At 38.1% G+C, this 17,280-nt stretch overlaps 2 protein-coding genes across 5 annotated transcripts; both read left to right on the top strand.

Annotated features, from left to right (window-relative positions):
* Positions 1–781: 781 nt before the first annotated feature.
* LOC124116336 lies at positions 782–12,125 on the top strand. Of its 3 annotated transcripts, XR_006858101.1 has the most exons (3): positions 1,100–1,433; positions 10,635–10,775; positions 11,233–11,384. XR_006858101.1 is itself a non-coding variant. In XM_046477633.2 (2 exons), exons 1-2 carry the CDS (start codon positions 1,094–1,096, stop codon positions 11,778–11,780), a joined length of 888 nt encoding a protein of 295 aa, XP_046333589.1. In that variant the 5' UTR covers positions 782–1,093; the 3' UTR covers positions 11,781–12,125. The 3 variants fall into 3 exon arrangements, 1 of the variants encoding a protein (XP_046333589.1); XM_046477633.2 differs by lacking the exon at positions 10,635–10,775 and having other exon boundaries at positions 782–1,433; positions 11,233–12,125; XR_007218278.1 differs by lacking the exon at positions 1,100–1,433 and having other exon boundaries at positions 9,574–10,775; positions 11,233–11,367.
* LOC124113415 lies at positions 1,703–7,291 on the top strand. 2 transcript variants are annotated; one of them, XM_046473750.2, is made up of 3 exons: positions 1,703–3,465; positions 5,411–5,551; positions 5,938–7,291. In XM_046473750.2, exons 1-3 carry the CDS (start codon positions 3,348–3,350, stop codon positions 5,958–5,960), a joined length of 282 nt encoding a protein of 93 aa, XP_046329706.2. In that variant the 5' UTR covers positions 1,703–3,347; the 3' UTR covers positions 5,961–7,291. The 2 variants fall into 2 exon arrangements, with proteins under 2 accessions (XP_046329706.2, XP_046329705.2); XM_046473749.2 differs by lacking the exon at positions 5,938–7,291 and adding an exon at positions 5,794–5,930.
* Positions 12,126–17,280: the final 5,155 nt, after the last annotated feature.

Genomic DNA, 17,280 nt, shown 5'->3' with positions numbered 1-17,280 from the left:
GACATTGCAGCACTTTATGTTTCTTAAATTTAAAACTGTATTACATTATACAATAGCTCACCTATCTATTAAAATAAATTCAATTAATGCAGTATTGGTCATTTACATAGGACATAAACAAGACAGTCACCGGCTAGTCATACGTGTTCATATCTGTGAACAATTTGTATCATTGCTGCGTATGTATATCCACAGTCAACGCGACAGGAATTGTATGTGCACACGACAAAGCACACAGAACGTACTTTTAGAGGATACTGATTTGTCCTAGTTTACTTGACATTCACCCTGTTTACCAAAATGTACTCTCCCATCAACAATATCGTGATCCGACACTCGAATGGAAAGCGGAAAGTTTTATCAAACCGGAATGTTTCACCAGTGGCGAAATTTTCCCCTTCCCTATAAGGTGTAACTGTCCTCGTTATAACGTTACATTGACATTGAATCGCTTTCAATGAAATTACCTCTTTGTGTCATTGAGTTTGATTTCATACTCGACTGAGCTTGTAAATTTTGTTTAATTTACATTTGCTGAGTAACTTTTGAGAAGTAATGTCAAGCGTTAAATTTGCCGAATGCGCGTGTGTTTTCAACCCGGTTCGAGAAACCGGTTTCTATATTTGCGTTCCTAAGGAAACCTGAATGAGCAAATTGATAGCCCATGCGTTGTCCACGTGCATGTTCGCAAATAGGATATCCAATCAGAATGGCCGAGAGATGTTTTGTTCGTCTCTGGAAAATCTTGATTGGTTAACATATAAATGAAGTTGACTGTGTCTTACTACAAGTATTCTCAAATTGCATTCGGGGAGACACAAGGTGGTAGAGAACGAGGAAGTCATTGTCCCTACGCAATTCACCAAGTGTGAACAGTCGATTTTGTGATCTCTACACCAGTTTGTATTCGAACACATTACTGATCTTTGGTAATAGATAGTGCAGCTGTCTTATCTTAGTTTAAAAATATCTCTCCAACCGAAAATAAGAGAATATTCAAGATCTTGTATACAGAGTTGAAGAAAGAGAAACTTGTACAAGCTTTAGACAGATTTTCATCGATTCCAGCCAAGTTACTCGCCCAAACTCGAACATGCTATCTTGCGAAGCCCTGCCCGAGGAGACATGCCCTGTTTTGGACATGGACGAAGATCAGTTCCTGAGGCAGAATTCTCCATACACCACAATGCGCTACGACGATTTGAAGCATTTATTTCATTCAGATAGCGAGTTCGCGCCAGCCCTTCACATAAAAACGCGATCTCTACAGGATCTCTTCAAATCCCGCTCCGTGGAAGAGATAGAAGAGCAGCATTCCGCCATTTCTGAAAAATGCCGTATGCCACCTCTAGTCGTCTGCGGCAGCGAGCTGAACGAAGCGCCGGTCCAATACGAAGTGAAAGGGCTACTTCCCCACGAGCTACCAGTAAAAGGTGAGGAATTGAGGGGATTTGGGGGTGTTTCATTCACTTATTCACATTATCACCCTTTTGCTAATCCGCATTCATTATGATAAGCGATTTCACTCGGAAGTTGACATAGAGCTAAGTTTGGCGCAATGGCGTTATGGCTTGACTGCAAGTGCGTTTCCACAAGGCCTGGATCGATAAATGAAGAGTAAGCCCTGACTAGGAATAAATCATGTCTCTCTTTCATGACTCATGTTAAGAGACAAGTAAATGAATTTGGTGCTTAACCCCCTGGATGCCATTTGGACATATATGTCCCTACACAAAACGCAGTTGCTGTGCCAGAGGGACATATATGTCCTTCTGAAACATCATGTTAAAAGAATTGAAATAAAATATTTTTGGATTACCCCAAGCCCATAGCAATTGCAACATCGCAAAAAGCAGTAAATTTCCATCACATCTGTGTCATTTTCACAACTCTACTGTCAATAAATAACGCATATGGAGTTAGTCAAATTCCCCTTGTTTACACTTTCGTTCAAATGTGCCGCCATTGAAATATTTTTTCATTTCGAACAAATTGCACCGACTGATTGAAAATCCATATGCGAAGGAATGTTTGAAACCTTCATAAATATTTTGGTTAAAAGATTGAAAATGGTCAAATATCTACGCATCTATGTATTAATTAGCTAATGAAACCAACTAAATGCCCAGTTTATCGATGGTGAATGGAGTGTATATATTTTTTTTACAGTATTTGTTCAAGGCCTCGTTCATCACATTCATATCAAAGCGTATTCAAAAACATTCATACAGTTATACATACCTACTGACATCTTTTAAAAACAGTCTGTGTGAAAATGTGCCACTCCTCATATTCATACGTATACTTAGAAATTCCATTCATGCTTCCTAAACCTCAAATTCTGCAAAAACACAGAAAAGGTACCGCAACTTTTTAGCCGAAACTTAAAACAAAATGGCGACCGAAGTTGAAGGTCGCTTAGCGGTACTTTTCATGAGAGAAAACAAGTCGAAAGCATGTCTCCCAGAAGAAACGAAAACGCACATGGTAAACTTTGACACACCCTCTTGGGTCTGTGTTGTTCATGTTTTGTGACTGATTATATGTAAGTCACGTTTTCGTATGTTTAATGAGGCGACCCAATTTATTACAAGACGTTGAAAAGTAGGTTGGTAGCAACGGCATATAGGATCTTATGCAGTGTCGAATATATTTATAATTTATTGGTTATATAAGTATATAAACAAGAACTATATGATGTTGAATTATGAACGTGTAAATGTCAGTTAAAATTACTTGAATACCGGTCCCCGATGAATCTATATATTTATTATTAGTTCGTATGTCTAAATATAAATAGCTAGCTCTTTGACAGTAGAATTCATTACTAAATTATTAATAATCTTTCGTTTAATTTCAGTATGTAAATTTGTATTCATGCGGTTTGTTATTGTTAAATACCTTATTATTATTGCAAGACTAAGTTTTTTTATTTCACGAATACAAATGAAGCTGTTACGGTTATCGACAGTTGGTTTCAATCATCCACCATAACGGGGATGGCAAGAGCGGCAAATTTCCGATTGTTCGTCTGGAACGAAATACCGTGACCCGCGACCTTTGACATGCAACGTCACAGAGGTTACAGGTGCCCGAGTAAAACAAAATAAAGTTTGATGTTGAAATCACCAACAGTGTTAAATATGACATCCAATGTAAATATTTATACATTATATGCTTTAATCTTTATCTTCGTGCTTTGTTTATCGAATCAGCGCGATGAACACAAATCAAATATAAAAAAAACGTTCGCCTCCCGCCGAGAGCATGAATATTCATAGGGATAAAAATAGCCCCATGTGACAGACGACAACATTGCGATCGAAGCTGTCCACCAAGAAGGAATAATGTCTGCGGTGGGAATTGGCGACGACGATGATTTGGGGGAGTCGGACTTCGAGTCGGACATATCCGTCGATTCTCTCGATTCCGACTGCGAGTCCGACTCCCAGGAAGAGATAAGCGGTAAGTAACATTAATTCATTTTCATTAATAATTGAGTAGGTGTACTGTCAGTGTAAAAGCAATGGCGGGAATAAGAATTTGTTATTTTTTTTAGCAATTTTCGAAATTGTAGGCTAGATCTACTCGTGATAGTTGTGATGTTTAAAATGTTAAAAATATCTACCATACCATGATAGTCATAGTAGAAACAGCAAACTACCTTGTTTAGTATTTCATGAAATTGATTTGAAAGAAAGTCTCTCATGGTAGTGAAGTTTTAACATGTCTACATGTGGCCTACACATGCTTTTGGTAAAGCTCAGTAATATTAATTGAAAAATGTCTTTGTTAAAAATTAAATTTATCTTGAAGGACACACTAGTTCACACTTTGGACATGAAGCCATATTTTTAAATGAGTATAGTCATTCCTAAAAAATCTAAAATGTCTAACTTATTTTGAAATTTTAAAAATAAATGAATATGTTTCATAATTTTAAATGTTAAATGTTATAAATATATCTAAATGATGTAGATTAACATTTACTATAACTTACTAAGGGGAAAGGGGAGTGGCATTGCACCAAGTGACTGTTGTCCTTGTGCCAATGGGTTGGGGGGTCAGCGCACTGACCAAATGTTCCCTCACCGGGCAGGTAGCCCGGAGACGTGGAAGCTATGGCCAATTTTTTTTTTTAAATTTAGCATCATTGTAAAGCTTTTGATTTTAGTTCTCACCCTTGAAATGTTTGCATCATGATTACACAATTGTTTCCCTGTGACTACTCAAGGAAGCCCTTCAGTTTTCATTAATACATTCATTCATGTGGAGCACATATATCCTAATCTTATCTTTATGTTGTAGTAATGAAGAATAAGTCTTTCAACATGTTTAATCTGTACCCAACTAAAAAGGTCACAGGTTATACATATTAATTACAAGCAAAATATTAGCCTTGACGAAAATAAAGTTGCCACATGAATATTGATACTGTGTTGTTAAATATTCACTAGATCTACAGGGTCTGAAACATTTCCTTCAATAAACTAAATATATGTCTATAGGTCTATATGTATATATATATGTGATATATTTATATCTTTATTTAAATTTAAGATTGATAACAAACATAAAATAAATTGGAGAAATGACAAACTTCCATGAAGCAATTTGCAAAAAGTATGTATCCAAGGGAGATACTATAGGACATAAACAAATCACATTATCTCCCCTTGATCACCAAGAAAACATGAGTCAGCAGTTGCTTAGTTCCAATTATGATAAGAAACATCCATGAAAATTTGCAAATTCAGCGATAGAAACTAGCATTTTAGTCCACTAGTCCATATATTATAATGATGAGTATAACAAAACCCTATAAAATTGGCAAATGTCTACTAGTGCTTATGATACCTTAACTATTAGACTGTTTTGCAAATATATAATCAGGACAATGACATGGAAATTAATACCAGCTCACTTATCTGTAGACAAATTTCCAAATCTTCCCATTGTTTTAACAGTACAATGGAATTTTACCCTGTCTTGTAAAGTATTTTAGTTCCAACCCTTCATTTTGATTTCGGTGTTAAGCATCACATAAAAAAATACTAAAGAGGCAAACAAATAAACAAAGCTAACCATGTCCTCACTATTGTGATTGCATTAATTTATCTGCAACCTCTTAATTCTTATGCTTTAATTTTCAACCATGTCATTATTCAAAATTATTTGAAAAGCTTTTAAATTTCATGATATTTGAATTTTGATAATACAGTTTTACTCTGTCCAGGATATGGTCTGTGAAGTGGAATGATTCATACATGCTTTTTCCATGCTCCTATGTTATTTGAATGCATTGACACACTACACATATCTATCTTTTAACAAGGAATCCTTTCCCTTAGCACTTTTATATGTGATTGAAAAGGACATTATTAATAAGAAGCATTATTTCAAATTTCAGATCACGAGGAAAATAACCAAGAAGGGGCAGGGGCCAAACCAATGGTCCGTGGCCCCTGGCCGCCCGTGCTGGACACAGACAGCTTTGACCTCGGCAACAGCATTGACTTTGCCGAGGAGTGCGGCCCTGTCAACCCTCCAGGTAACAAGAATTGATAAATACAAATATCATTAAGTGCATGAATTCATAATCAACATAGACAATGCCTGTCATCCAAAACTAAGTAAGGAATTGTTTCATATTTGGTGTCTCGTTTAGGTATAAATGTGGATATAAGTTGTATGATATTAAGATTATCATTACATGTACATGTATCAAATACAATGATATATGTCAGCATGATTTATAATAATTCATGTAATAAATTATGATATATGTTTCAGATTACCATGCCCCTCCTATATGCTATTTTGAACAGCAACTCAGAGGAGGGGATGGAGGTGTTGATTTGTTCGACCTTATCTTCTGAACAGCTATTTCATAATGTTTGATTTTAATGTTTCATACTCATTTCATTTGCCTATCAGACATTCCTGAACACCCATGGTAGAACGACCTCCCGTCTGGACTTCCACATGTCCCTTCTCCACTCACTCGTCGGGAACACTCTTGTGAAGAGGAGGACTGGCAGGCCCAGGACCCAGCCTCCTTCCCAACGACTGACCGGACGTCACTTCATAGAAGTGCTGCCTGAAGGGAAGAGGAAACAGTGTGTTCTCTGCAGAAAGAGACAGAGGACCTTCGATGGCTCCGCAGGAAAGGTCAGGACCTGGTGTCCTGACTGCCACATTGGTCTCTGTGCACGCTGTTTCCGTCAGTATCACACAGTTGATCACATTGAAGAGTGAAAGGCTGTGTGTACTGGCATATGATTGAACATGACTCATGTTCCATCATATCAACCCTTCAAGCAGTTTCCCCATCTGTGTGCTTCATTGTAAATAACTAGTGAGTGAGTAGGACTTACGCCGCACTTGCAATATTCAAGCGACATCACAGCGAGTTATTGTATCTATGTACTTATTGTAAATGTTTCATATGTGTGTATATATATTAAAGGATGTTTTTGTGAGAGAGTATGACCTAACGCCGTATTTGCAATATAACAGCAACATCATGGCGATTCATTGTAAATAGATCATTGTCTATTGTATATGATTATGTACTTATTGTAAATGAAGTGAGTTTGTCTTATGCCTCTTTAAGCAATATTCCTGCAAAAATATGTCAGTTTAATGTATTTATGTTCATATTATGTTCTATATTTATTGTACATGTAATTATTGTGTGTTTGTAAGGATCTGTTGATGAGTAGGACTTCCCACTGAATCTGCAATATTCCAGCAACATCGCAGGGAATCTTTGTAAATAGATTGTATATATTGTATATTGGTACTTACTGTAAATACTCAATGTGTATATATATATATTTCAGGATATATCTGTGAGAGTATGACTCCATGCTGTATTTGCAATATAGCAAATTATTTGCAATATAGCAGCAACATCACAGCGATTCATTGTAAATAGATTAAATTATATCAATGATATATATTATATATATTTACTGTAAATAGAAAATGGATTTGTGTATATATAAAAGGACATGTTGGTGCATGAGTATGATTCAACGCCACATTTACAATATTCCAGTTAATTCGTGGCGATTCATTGTATATGGATTATTGATCTTTTGTTCACAATTATGTACTTCATGTAAATAGAGTGAGTATGATTCATGCCGCTTTCAGCAGTATTCCAGCTAAGATGCGGCCCTTTTTTTAAACTTTATTGTACATAGTTTATATATTATTCACATGTAAATACTGTCAATAAATATGTATAGATTGAGAGATTTGTACATTTGTCTTATATATCTCATTTAAACAGTTACAAGATTTGTTACTGATGATACTTTTCAAAATATTAAATAAAGTACATTAAGGACAGTAAGTATAACAGTAAGGACCTTGGAATAAGAAATAATTTTCTAAAGTCTTTCCAATTACAGCCATATGAAAGTGTGGTTGTTCCTCTGGAATATTAACAAAATATTCAAAAATGTGTTCACAGATTATTCATGTATGCATATGTAAGCATACTTTTTAATTATTAATTGATATATGGAAATCGATTCTCCAATGTTATCATAACCAATGACTTACATACATCTACAGAACTAAAGACACTTTTTACTTCTAGTCCTTATTATGATAAACCCTTAAAAATTGAAAATTTCTTCTTGTCGGTATTATACCTTAACTATTGGTCAGTTTGGCAAGGACTATTGGACAACTGCCACGTCTTTGCCGTAACGTATTCTGATAAAGTTCGCTCAACAGACATAATGTAATCCATAAATTTTAGCGGTAAATGCCACGAGCAAGCGCGGACGTGAGAGAAGACAGCAAGCCGTGAACGTATTTGTTCCGGCTTGCGCAAATCTGAAATGATGCCCGTTTTTTTCGAGCGGGTAACCTGTGCCTTTTGGTGTTTACAAATTCTTCATAGATTACCTTTTTTTCAAATTCGTCAAACATTACCAGGAATACATGGTTTGATTTGTATTAAATGTCCGTTGAAATATACTTCGGATAATGGTATTCATAACAGCTAGTCTACCACATCGCCATGGAAATCATTCGTCAAAAAGTTCCCGAAAGAGATCAATTTTGATTATACTTTGAACATTTCATGACAAAAATCACATATACATCCATCTGACTGTAATAAATGTTAGCTAATACAGTTCCTTTGGGTTTGTGATCAGTGGATCCATGTCTTTAATACTGCTTGATGGTCACTCAGTGGCTGCTGATGTAAGCAGGGACGGAGATGGAAATCGGGAAAATATGACTAGATCGCAACGTTTGAATCTTTGATGAATCAATGCGTTTATCATCTCCAAATTACGACAGATTTCAGACCATCACTAGAACACTAAGCTTTGCTTACAGAATGATGTTCAAATGTACTTACTATCTCGGTTGCTGTCAAAGATGTTATAGTTAATCCAAAATCCCAAACACCGCTGAACACGGTCGACGACATTTTGAAATATTCAAAACTAAAGCTGTCGACAACACAAAAGGCATTTTCGTATTGTTTCTATTTCATGTGAATTTTTTTTATTGTTTTGTGTTTGTATAATCGTTATTAGTTAAAAATGAAAATAAAACAACGTTATTAAGGATTCATAAAGATACGAGACTAACTCGTTCAATCGTCTGTATGCAAATTTCGTCGACGTGCAAATGGACATGTCCGCCATCGCCTGGTAGGAGTATTTACAGTGAACTGATTGACATGAGCCGTGAGGAATACCTTTCGGTGCAAGAAAAGTAAAAATATGCCATGCATAAGGGCATGTTCTTTGCAGATTACATAGTATGATTTTCTTACTAAAAAATGAATAATGACCGAAAAGAAAAATAATTTATTGCAATGAAGAAAACACAACACCGCGTATAAGTTTTAGTTTGAAATGCGATTTCGTTCTCTTCTTTCTAAAAGTACGTAATTTTGAATTTCATAGCTAAGGTTACACGTTACAATTTATATCAGCATGTAGGTAATAAACCACAGATTTTAGGGATAAGATTTTATTCCTTACTCATAAATAGTTTTTTCATTAATATGCTTTTTCCGACATGATATGCACGCGATAACGTTACAATTTCACTAATTTACGGACAAAATGGCGTCACACATATTTGAACAAATTCGTAATCGACGATTTCGCGGACGATTTTCCACGGAGATGTTTCATTTTCAACACGGTAATCGGGAAACAAACGGGCTTTCGCATAATGTTTTTGGTTTTTATATTGGTGGAGATTTACAACCTGACAAGACGCTCAAAGTATCCAGTGCGCAATGTCAACAAAACAGCCGCCATGGACATTTTGTAAAAAATCGCATATTCAATACGTTTGCCGAGCTATAAACTACTGTTAATCACGTTAATGCTTTACAATATTTACATAGACAGTTAGGGAAATGGTTGTGCTGTTATAGTGTGAAATTTGAAATTTGTTGGTTTTATCGTTGTTACGTTACGTCGTTTTTAGACGAAAGTGTGCAGTTTCCAGAACGTCACTCGCAAATAAACTTGGCACAGCGATAGTACACAGGCTATTTTTAGGTGGCAGCCAGAGGGTTAAGGCGATTTCACACTCAGAACGATCATCTCCACAGAAACCTATTTTACCCTGAATATATTTTGAAATGCACTTGCAATCACTGTGTAGTTTTAGATTATAGAACAATGAAGCAGGTAATGTTATCAAGTTGATTATAATTTTTGCGCCAAAATGAACAATGATACCAATGAATAACCAACTTCGTGTACAAGGAATGTTGAACTTATCCACACATGAGTATCTGCACTGGTTTGGGCAACAGGTGGAAACAATCACTTCCACTTCACCGAGTGACCCCGCCAAAAGTAACCGTCAGTATGTAGCAGGACATTATTTCATTCGGGCAAATGTCTCTCATACGTTCAGCGTTGATTGTGTTACAATACCAGAGAACAGGCAGACACCGATTAAGAATGTTTGCACCCGACGACCATGTGTTACCAGTCGTGTAACACATGTTCTATAATAAACCCAATCAATATTTCACCCCGATGCCATATACTGAACAGCCGTTTTCGATACGAGATATCTTTATTCGTGAACTGCAAGTGCAAAAGGTCACCTTGAATTAGCCAATGGTTTGTTAAATGGTCTGCCCAGACTCACATACTGTACATATTGCTGAAGCATGATCCCCTACCAGTGTAGATACCAGTGGTCGCTGACGATTTTAAGTGGTAGGAGATAGTATTTCTTGTTAACGCAGTCAAGGGTATATAACCAGTGTGTCGATGTATTTCACTCATGACAGTGTAGGCTATTACCGTATTATCGGTAATATAGTGAGATAATACGGTAATAGGAGAACATTGTTCGGAATTGGAATATATTGGAGATACTGGGATTGTATTGTTGTCATTTCAGGCAAAACGTTAAGATTTTGTACTTTCCATCGTCCAACTAAGACGTATCTCATTTTTGCTAAGTTGTATTATTAGGTTTCATATTCATCTGAACTTTTTCATGCTTTGAGAAAAAATGTATTATGCTTTGAATATGTGTTGATATGTGATCATCGTTGTTGTTGTTGGTCACTTGTTCTGTGTATGCCGCCATTCTTGTGCAATTTCCTTTTGGAACAGATAGCTCGGGTTGAGAGATGATTGCGATTCGCTGACAAGGATCGCACGCATCAATCGCTCAGGGGAGACAACCCACCCAGTGGGTTTACCGGCAGTCCAGAGACACCTGGAGTACAGAACTATAGTATTCCTTTCTTACATGTAATTACTATGTATTCTGACGAATCATTGTTTGAAACATGTTATTTATCCTTACACTTCTGTATTATCATGCTTATCCATTTATGATTCTGACATGTGCAATAATGAACACAAACAAGCATTCACCATATGATAAAGCTTCCAAGACTGTAAATCTATTTGCATAAGACAATGCATTATTTCAGTATGAGAAAATACCACACAAGATATAATGTTAGAATTAAGTATTAAGGTATAATAATATCTACCAACTGTAGTATGTAGTTTTATTATAAACACACAGTTTTTTTTATCAAAATCGAATGACCGTATGGTTATGTCAAATACGTTCTATAAACAAAGTAAGGTTGTTTAACATATCGCGATATAGTTTAGAAACCCAGCACATGCCCATACTATGATCCCCTTTCAAGATTCCCAAGGACAGCTTCTAAGAATCACAATTGTTTTTCCACAGGGATATACGTAGACAAGCGGATCTGTCCTGGGTTCCGGTATAAGGTGCGGTATAACGGGAGAGACGAGGAGCTGTTCGATGGGGAGGCACGCACACTGCTCAGTGTGGGGATGGGCTACGGCAAGCGACTGACGTTTGAGGGAGAGTACAAAAACTACAATGACAACTATTTCTGGTCGGACAGCGACCCCGAGGGATTCGCTTTCAGCCTCGACGTCGTTTCTGTTGGCGATATGTTTGTTATTTACAGTGCGCTGTCTGAACCCGTGGGAAAGGTCACGGTCGAATCAATCGTGGGTCACCAGGAAGAGACCAATCAGGAGACTGGAACGGGATCCGTGTCCAAAACAGTTCGGGTCATGATGACCTGCAGTATTGATTATTATCAGCGTCATCAACTTTTAGACCTGCATTCGAAAGACTTGGAAACGATCGAAGGTGAGGTGCTTGCGGTGAAACACAAACGTGAAAAGAAGGCCAACATTACCTGCATCAAAAATGTGAATTTTTCCCGCCTAGGCGAATGCACGCTCCAAGTTGACCTATAACCTTCCATTTTCCTGTTAAGAATATCAATATTTTTTCACATCATTCTTTTAAAGGAATGTGTGACATTTCCAAAACGATATTGACGAACAACCCATACGTTTTTGACGATTATTTATATACCAAATACATGTGCTGATTCTGCTGGTGATATTTGTATATAAGATTCTATTACAGGATTTGTTTGTCAGATTTGGCCTTTTTGCCTATGACTGTCAATATTCAACAGGCCAAATTGGATACACCCAGACTTGTTGGTATTTTGCGGTTCTTTTTTGAAAACCAGTATTGCCATTTTGGTGTTATTGTTTTGTTGTTTTGTAATAAAAATTATGTGTGAAATCGCATTCAGGTTCTTTTCGTTATGTTTTTATCCCCCGCCCCAACGAAGTTGGCGGGGTATATTGAAATGGGTCCGCCTGCCCGTGCGTGTGTCTCGAAATCGTTTCCGGAGCATAACTCAGAGACCGTTAGATATTTCTCTACGAAACTTGGCATGTCTATCAGACACATGCGGAACTGGTGCCTTTTGATATTTAGGAATTTTAGAATCTTTTTTATTTTTTACATTTCCATGGCAATAAGTTGGACTTAGGTTCTATAAGGGTGGTGTTCATTTCCGGAGCGTAACTCAAAAACTGTTATTACTTTCTTACAAAACTTTGCATGTCTACTAGGCATATACTGAGCCTTTTGCTGTTTAGGAATATTTTTTTTAAAAATTATATATTTTTTTTTATCTTTCCATGGCAACAAGTTGGACTTAGGTAGAGTTAGGTAGAGTTCGTTTCCGGAGCATAACTCAAAACCCATTCAATATTTTCTAACAAAACTTTGCATGTCTACCAGGCAATGAACTGGTGCCTTTTGATATTTAGCACTTTTAGATTTTTTAATTAATTTTTAACGTTTCCATGGCAACAAGTTGGACTTAGAAAACAATAAGGGTAGGGTTCGATTCCGTATGAAATTTTCCATATCTATCAGACACATGCTGAATTGTTGCCTTTTGCTATTTATGAATTTTAGAAATTTATTTAAGTAATAACACAACTCGTTACAAATACAGTTACATATTCTATCATAAACTGCAGAAGGCAAAACAACACCAGTTATAACATTTTTAGTGCTGCAGTTAGGCCATTTACAAAAAGGTCCAGTGAACATAGTTCACAGAAGCTAATGCATTGCACACAACCGGACATGTCATATTGGCGGAGGATATGAGTATTTCATGTTTGTTTTATTTGAGTTCACGTTCTACTTGTGTAGGGGCCATAAACATGTCCGAGCCCCGTGATGGGATTCGAACCACGGACCTTCTGAACCGACGTCTGACGACTTGTCCACATGACCACAATTAATCCCGTCAGCAAGCTGACAACGTAAGGATGCCCACTGTGGGGTGTCTACACGCCCTGCTTCATGCGTCCCCTCATAGTAAGGTACTGAGACTCATATTGGTGAAATTTAATATGAATGTGCTCAGTCCCACATTGGGCGCCAATGTAGCGGCCAAATAGTATACGGGTCTCGTGAAGGGATTCGAACCGCGGACCTTCTGATCCGAGGTCGGACGCCTTGTCCACATGACCAAAGAGGTTGACAAGGTAAGGATGTCATCTGTACTGATGACTCCACGCCCTGCTCCTTGCAACAACATACTTGCTACAAATATGCAAGAAAAGGTCGGTGGTACCGCGTTTATGTCCTCAGATTGGATAAAAGGGGTATCGGATGGTTAAGAGGACAACAGAGTGTGACAGGCGGTTGACCACCATGGGCGACTGAGTGAGTGTGGTTTTAAGGCGCATTTAGCTATATTCCAGCAATATCACCGTGGGGAACACCAGAAATGGGCTTCATACCTAGAACCCATTTGGGGAATCGATCCCGGGTTTAAACGAGCGAGCGACGCCTTTAAACACTATGCTACTACACGGCGTATTTGTGTCTCTTACGACCTGATACATATGGTGTGTCGTACCCAAAACGGCGCTTGCCGTCGTAGACACCATCACCCTACAGCACGGACGTTTATAACCGGTCCGTTCCTGTAGTAACGTGGGATTGTTGATTTTTTAACATTATTAATGCAGCTATGATATTCCTGACTGGTCTTAGACCATGAACGCTCTTACCCCCCACATGACGGTCAACAGATTAACGTCCGGGGAACGACCACTATATACAATCTCTTATTCCTGTGTCCGAACGCACCATTGTCGGTTCTGGAAATACAGGATGGTCCAAAGTTTGTTTTCTCTGCGTGAATGTTGAAGTGAGCGTGAAATATAATAAAAGTCAAACCCAGGAAGTGGGCGTTTTGGTATGACTGAATTTGGTTTAGCGCCGCTTTGAATAGGTTCCGTTATATCACGGGGTGTTAGCTTAGCGTGAGATGGAAGTCAAAAGTGATGCAGGTCTGCAACGTTTACTGAGGACCCTGTTACGGCATATATTGTTGCTGGTGACAATATATGCCAACGTACAAGGCACACATTATCGCCAGTCGTCACATATTATCGCCGGCGACGCTATATGCCGGAGGTGCAGTAATTTGGTAGGCCATAGATATGATAATCTAAGATCTTTAGATGACTCGGGATATTGTTAATGGGGACACCATGATGAAGATGCTTTACATTATCTTTTCATTTGGCCTCAGTGTACGGTTATTAGATGTAATTGTTACTTCTATTAGAATGAATATGATCTTAACACTATTTTATATGGAAATACAAATTTAACTGAAAATATTAATCTATGACCAGAAGCCAGAAATGTTTTATATTATGAAATGGGTTGTGTTGGAATATACCTCTGCTACAGTAGATATAGACTGGTGATATACAAGTGATACACTAGTCAGACATCTATAGATTGCTGTATTATTATTTATCTGTTAAACTTTGGAATGTCTATGTACATGTATATATTTATCTATATGACACTTATTTGATGAATATCACTTCGATTTTGCTAAGTATGTTATAAACTATTCTATACAATATATGATGTAATTTATATTTTTTGGGAAACCCTGTTTATAAATCCCCATCCACTATACATACGATTGTAGAATATATATTTTAAATCATATATATGGCGCAACAGTTGTGTGCGTCTCAGTGAGTAGGAGTCAGACAGAGACAGGGCGACACACAGACACTGACACTTTCATGTCATGTCTGGTAATATTGGTTGCGGAAAAAACTAGAGATTTCAAGCTAATACAAATACATCTTGCTCTACTTCGGATAGATCTGTTCCACATGTTGACACCAGAAACCACTGCTCTTTTACTAGTTGTTCGGGAAAAGGGTAAGCATCTCCCGCCACTCATACAATAAAAAAAAGTGTTTATTGCTTGACGTCGCACAGAAGTGCTCTTGCCATGCGACGGCGTCTTCCCGAGGCAAGAGAGTTAACTGACTTTAAAACTCCAGTTTCCACCCTTGCTGAACAAGGCTGGAATTCCTGGGCTCGATCGTAGCGCCACCAGTGGTTATTACGAGTTGTGTCCCTTCTAAGCCTGTCCTATGGACCAATCAGATTCCAACTCTCGTATCACTTGCATTTGTTTCAAACAAAATAGCGGCGTTCAGACAAGACGATCTGATCGACAATCAAGATCTATATTGTGATAAAACGAATCTTACATATCGAAGTGCAATAAATCACACGAGCACCTTGATTAAAAACATGAAAAGATTTGGAAACTGTTGACAACGAATTGGCGTTGCACATGCTTTGCAAATCCTGCAATTGACCGACATCTGCACGACAGTTTACGAACCGGATTTCGATTTCGTTGTGCGATTTTGATTGGACTATGCATAGACTCGTTGGTCCAGCCAAAATGTAACTCCATAATAGCTGCCTAGTTCGGCAAGGGGGGAAACTGGGCTTTCACAGTCAGTTAAGTAGAGATACTCCAAATGCAAATACTCTGGTGGATGAAAATGCTTGGATGGATATGTGCAAAGTTACGCTGCCCGCCCTCGACATGAACAACAGAAACAACAATCTGCCACAGTCAGGCGGGAGGCCGATAATAATCAAGTGTTGTCCATATTGGTATGCATAAGAATTGTAACACGAGAAAGTTAGTTAAGTTGGATCCAAACATTATATGATAAAATACATATTGGTTTAGAACCAGTGTCGATTCTCCTTTTCCTACAATGCTGTGGATGAATAGTTCCTTTCTGTCTAAAGGATGTATATACATATGCATACATTACTAATACTTAATAATCAAATTACCTCACCCCGTGATCGTACGTATCCTTGGTAACATTGTTCTGTCATCCCTGTTAATCAAGATCGCGCATCCAGTCCATTATTGCTCTGTAAAATAGTTTCTTACGATGAGTCTGGTAAAACACATCATGGGGTTGACAGTCGTGCCCCTGTAAAAGTTAAATGTCTACTTTGTGTAACGAAATCCAAGATATTGATACTTTAGAATGCAAAATCGAACTGTTCTCAGCAGCTCATGGAAGTAAACAGTCTTCAAAAGATTAAGCAACCCCCTGCCATTGGTTACCCCCAAAATAACCAAAACCCACTGTGTCCGTACCACAGGTGCAACAAGCGTGACAGAGTAGTCCAAGGCGGGCGTTGGTAATTATGACTGTCTCTGTCCACAGGAATAGGCAAACAGGAAACATATACTCACACGCAAAAGAAACGCATGTCGAGTATGCAGTATACATGTTATTTATTTTAAACATTAAAGACAAGAAATACTAATAGGGCAAGATTGACAAAAAATTGACTGAAGACAGTTTAATGGATTAAAAGGCAGATGACATAATTGTTGTTTTTTTCAAATGTTAAGGGCATACACAGTTTCGGGTCAATACCCAAAATGTCAGTCAATACCTCGTGCGACCACCATTATCATTGATCACTTCCACACATCTCCTGTACATTGAGTGGATCAGACGATTTGTGAAGGCCCTAGGGATCCTCCTGCACACATCCAGAGCAGCTGTGCGTAGTTCATCGGTAGTTGTAGGGACTGGGTGCGCACTTTGCAGACGCCTTTGAACCTCATCCCACAAGTGTTCGATGGGGTTCAGATCAGGGCTGAGGTCTGGCCACGGTAGAACACGGATGTTGTGTTGTTGCAGAAAGGCCATGGTAGCTCTGGCAACATGGGGACGAGCGTTGTCCTACTGGAAAATGTGTTGTTGATGTTGTGCAAAAAATGGAACAACGTGGGGTCTGATCACTTGGTCGATATACCGCTGAGCAGTGTCGCCGTGTCCCCGACCTTGACCAACATTCAGAAAGCACATTGGTCCAAGTCTCGCATTTAAGTCCAATCCCTGCCCATTTCATGACGATAGGTCCACCCCATGGATCCCTTTCCACAACGTTTCTGTCAGCGAAATTCTGACTCTTCCGTCGGCATGGGAGACACAAAAGCGACTTTCATCAGAGAAGATGACACGCCTCCACTCATGATGACGCCAATTGTGATCACCCTGT

This window comes from Haliotis rufescens, unplaced genomic scaffold (assembly GCF_023055435.1).
Source record: "Haliotis rufescens isolate VD_foot unplaced genomic scaffold, xgHalRufe1.0.p SCAF_5, whole genome shotgun sequence".
NCBI classification, from domain to species: domain Eukaryota; kingdom Metazoa; phylum Mollusca; class Gastropoda; order Lepetellida; family Haliotidae; genus Haliotis; species Haliotis rufescens.
The sequence above is the reverse complement of the archived record's forward strand: the minus strand, read 5'-3'. Positions and strand labels throughout refer to the sequence as shown.

Excerpts from the sequence above, each read along its gene's own strand:
- LOC124116336 (XM_046477633.2), top strand. The coding sequence starts at position 1,094 with ATGCTATCTTGCGAAGCCCTGCCCGAGGAGACATGCCCTGTTTTGGAC. Across the intron at positions 1,434-11,232 it reads CCACGAGCTACCAGTAAAAG|GGATATACGTAGACAAGCGG; the intron begins GTGAGGAATTGA and ends GTTTTTCCACAG.
- LOC124113415 (XM_046473749.2), top strand. The coding sequence starts at position 3,348 with ATGTCTGCGGTGGGAATTGGCGACGACGATGATTTGGGGGAGTCGGAC. Across the intron at positions 3,466-5,410 it reads CTCCCAGGAAGAGATAAGCG|ATCACGAGGAAAATAACCAA; the intron begins GTAAGTAACATT and ends TTCAAATTTCAG. Across the intron at positions 5,552-5,793 it reads CGGCCCTGTCAACCCTCCAG|ATTACCATGCCCCTCCTATA; the intron begins GTAACAAGAATT and ends TATATGTTTCAG.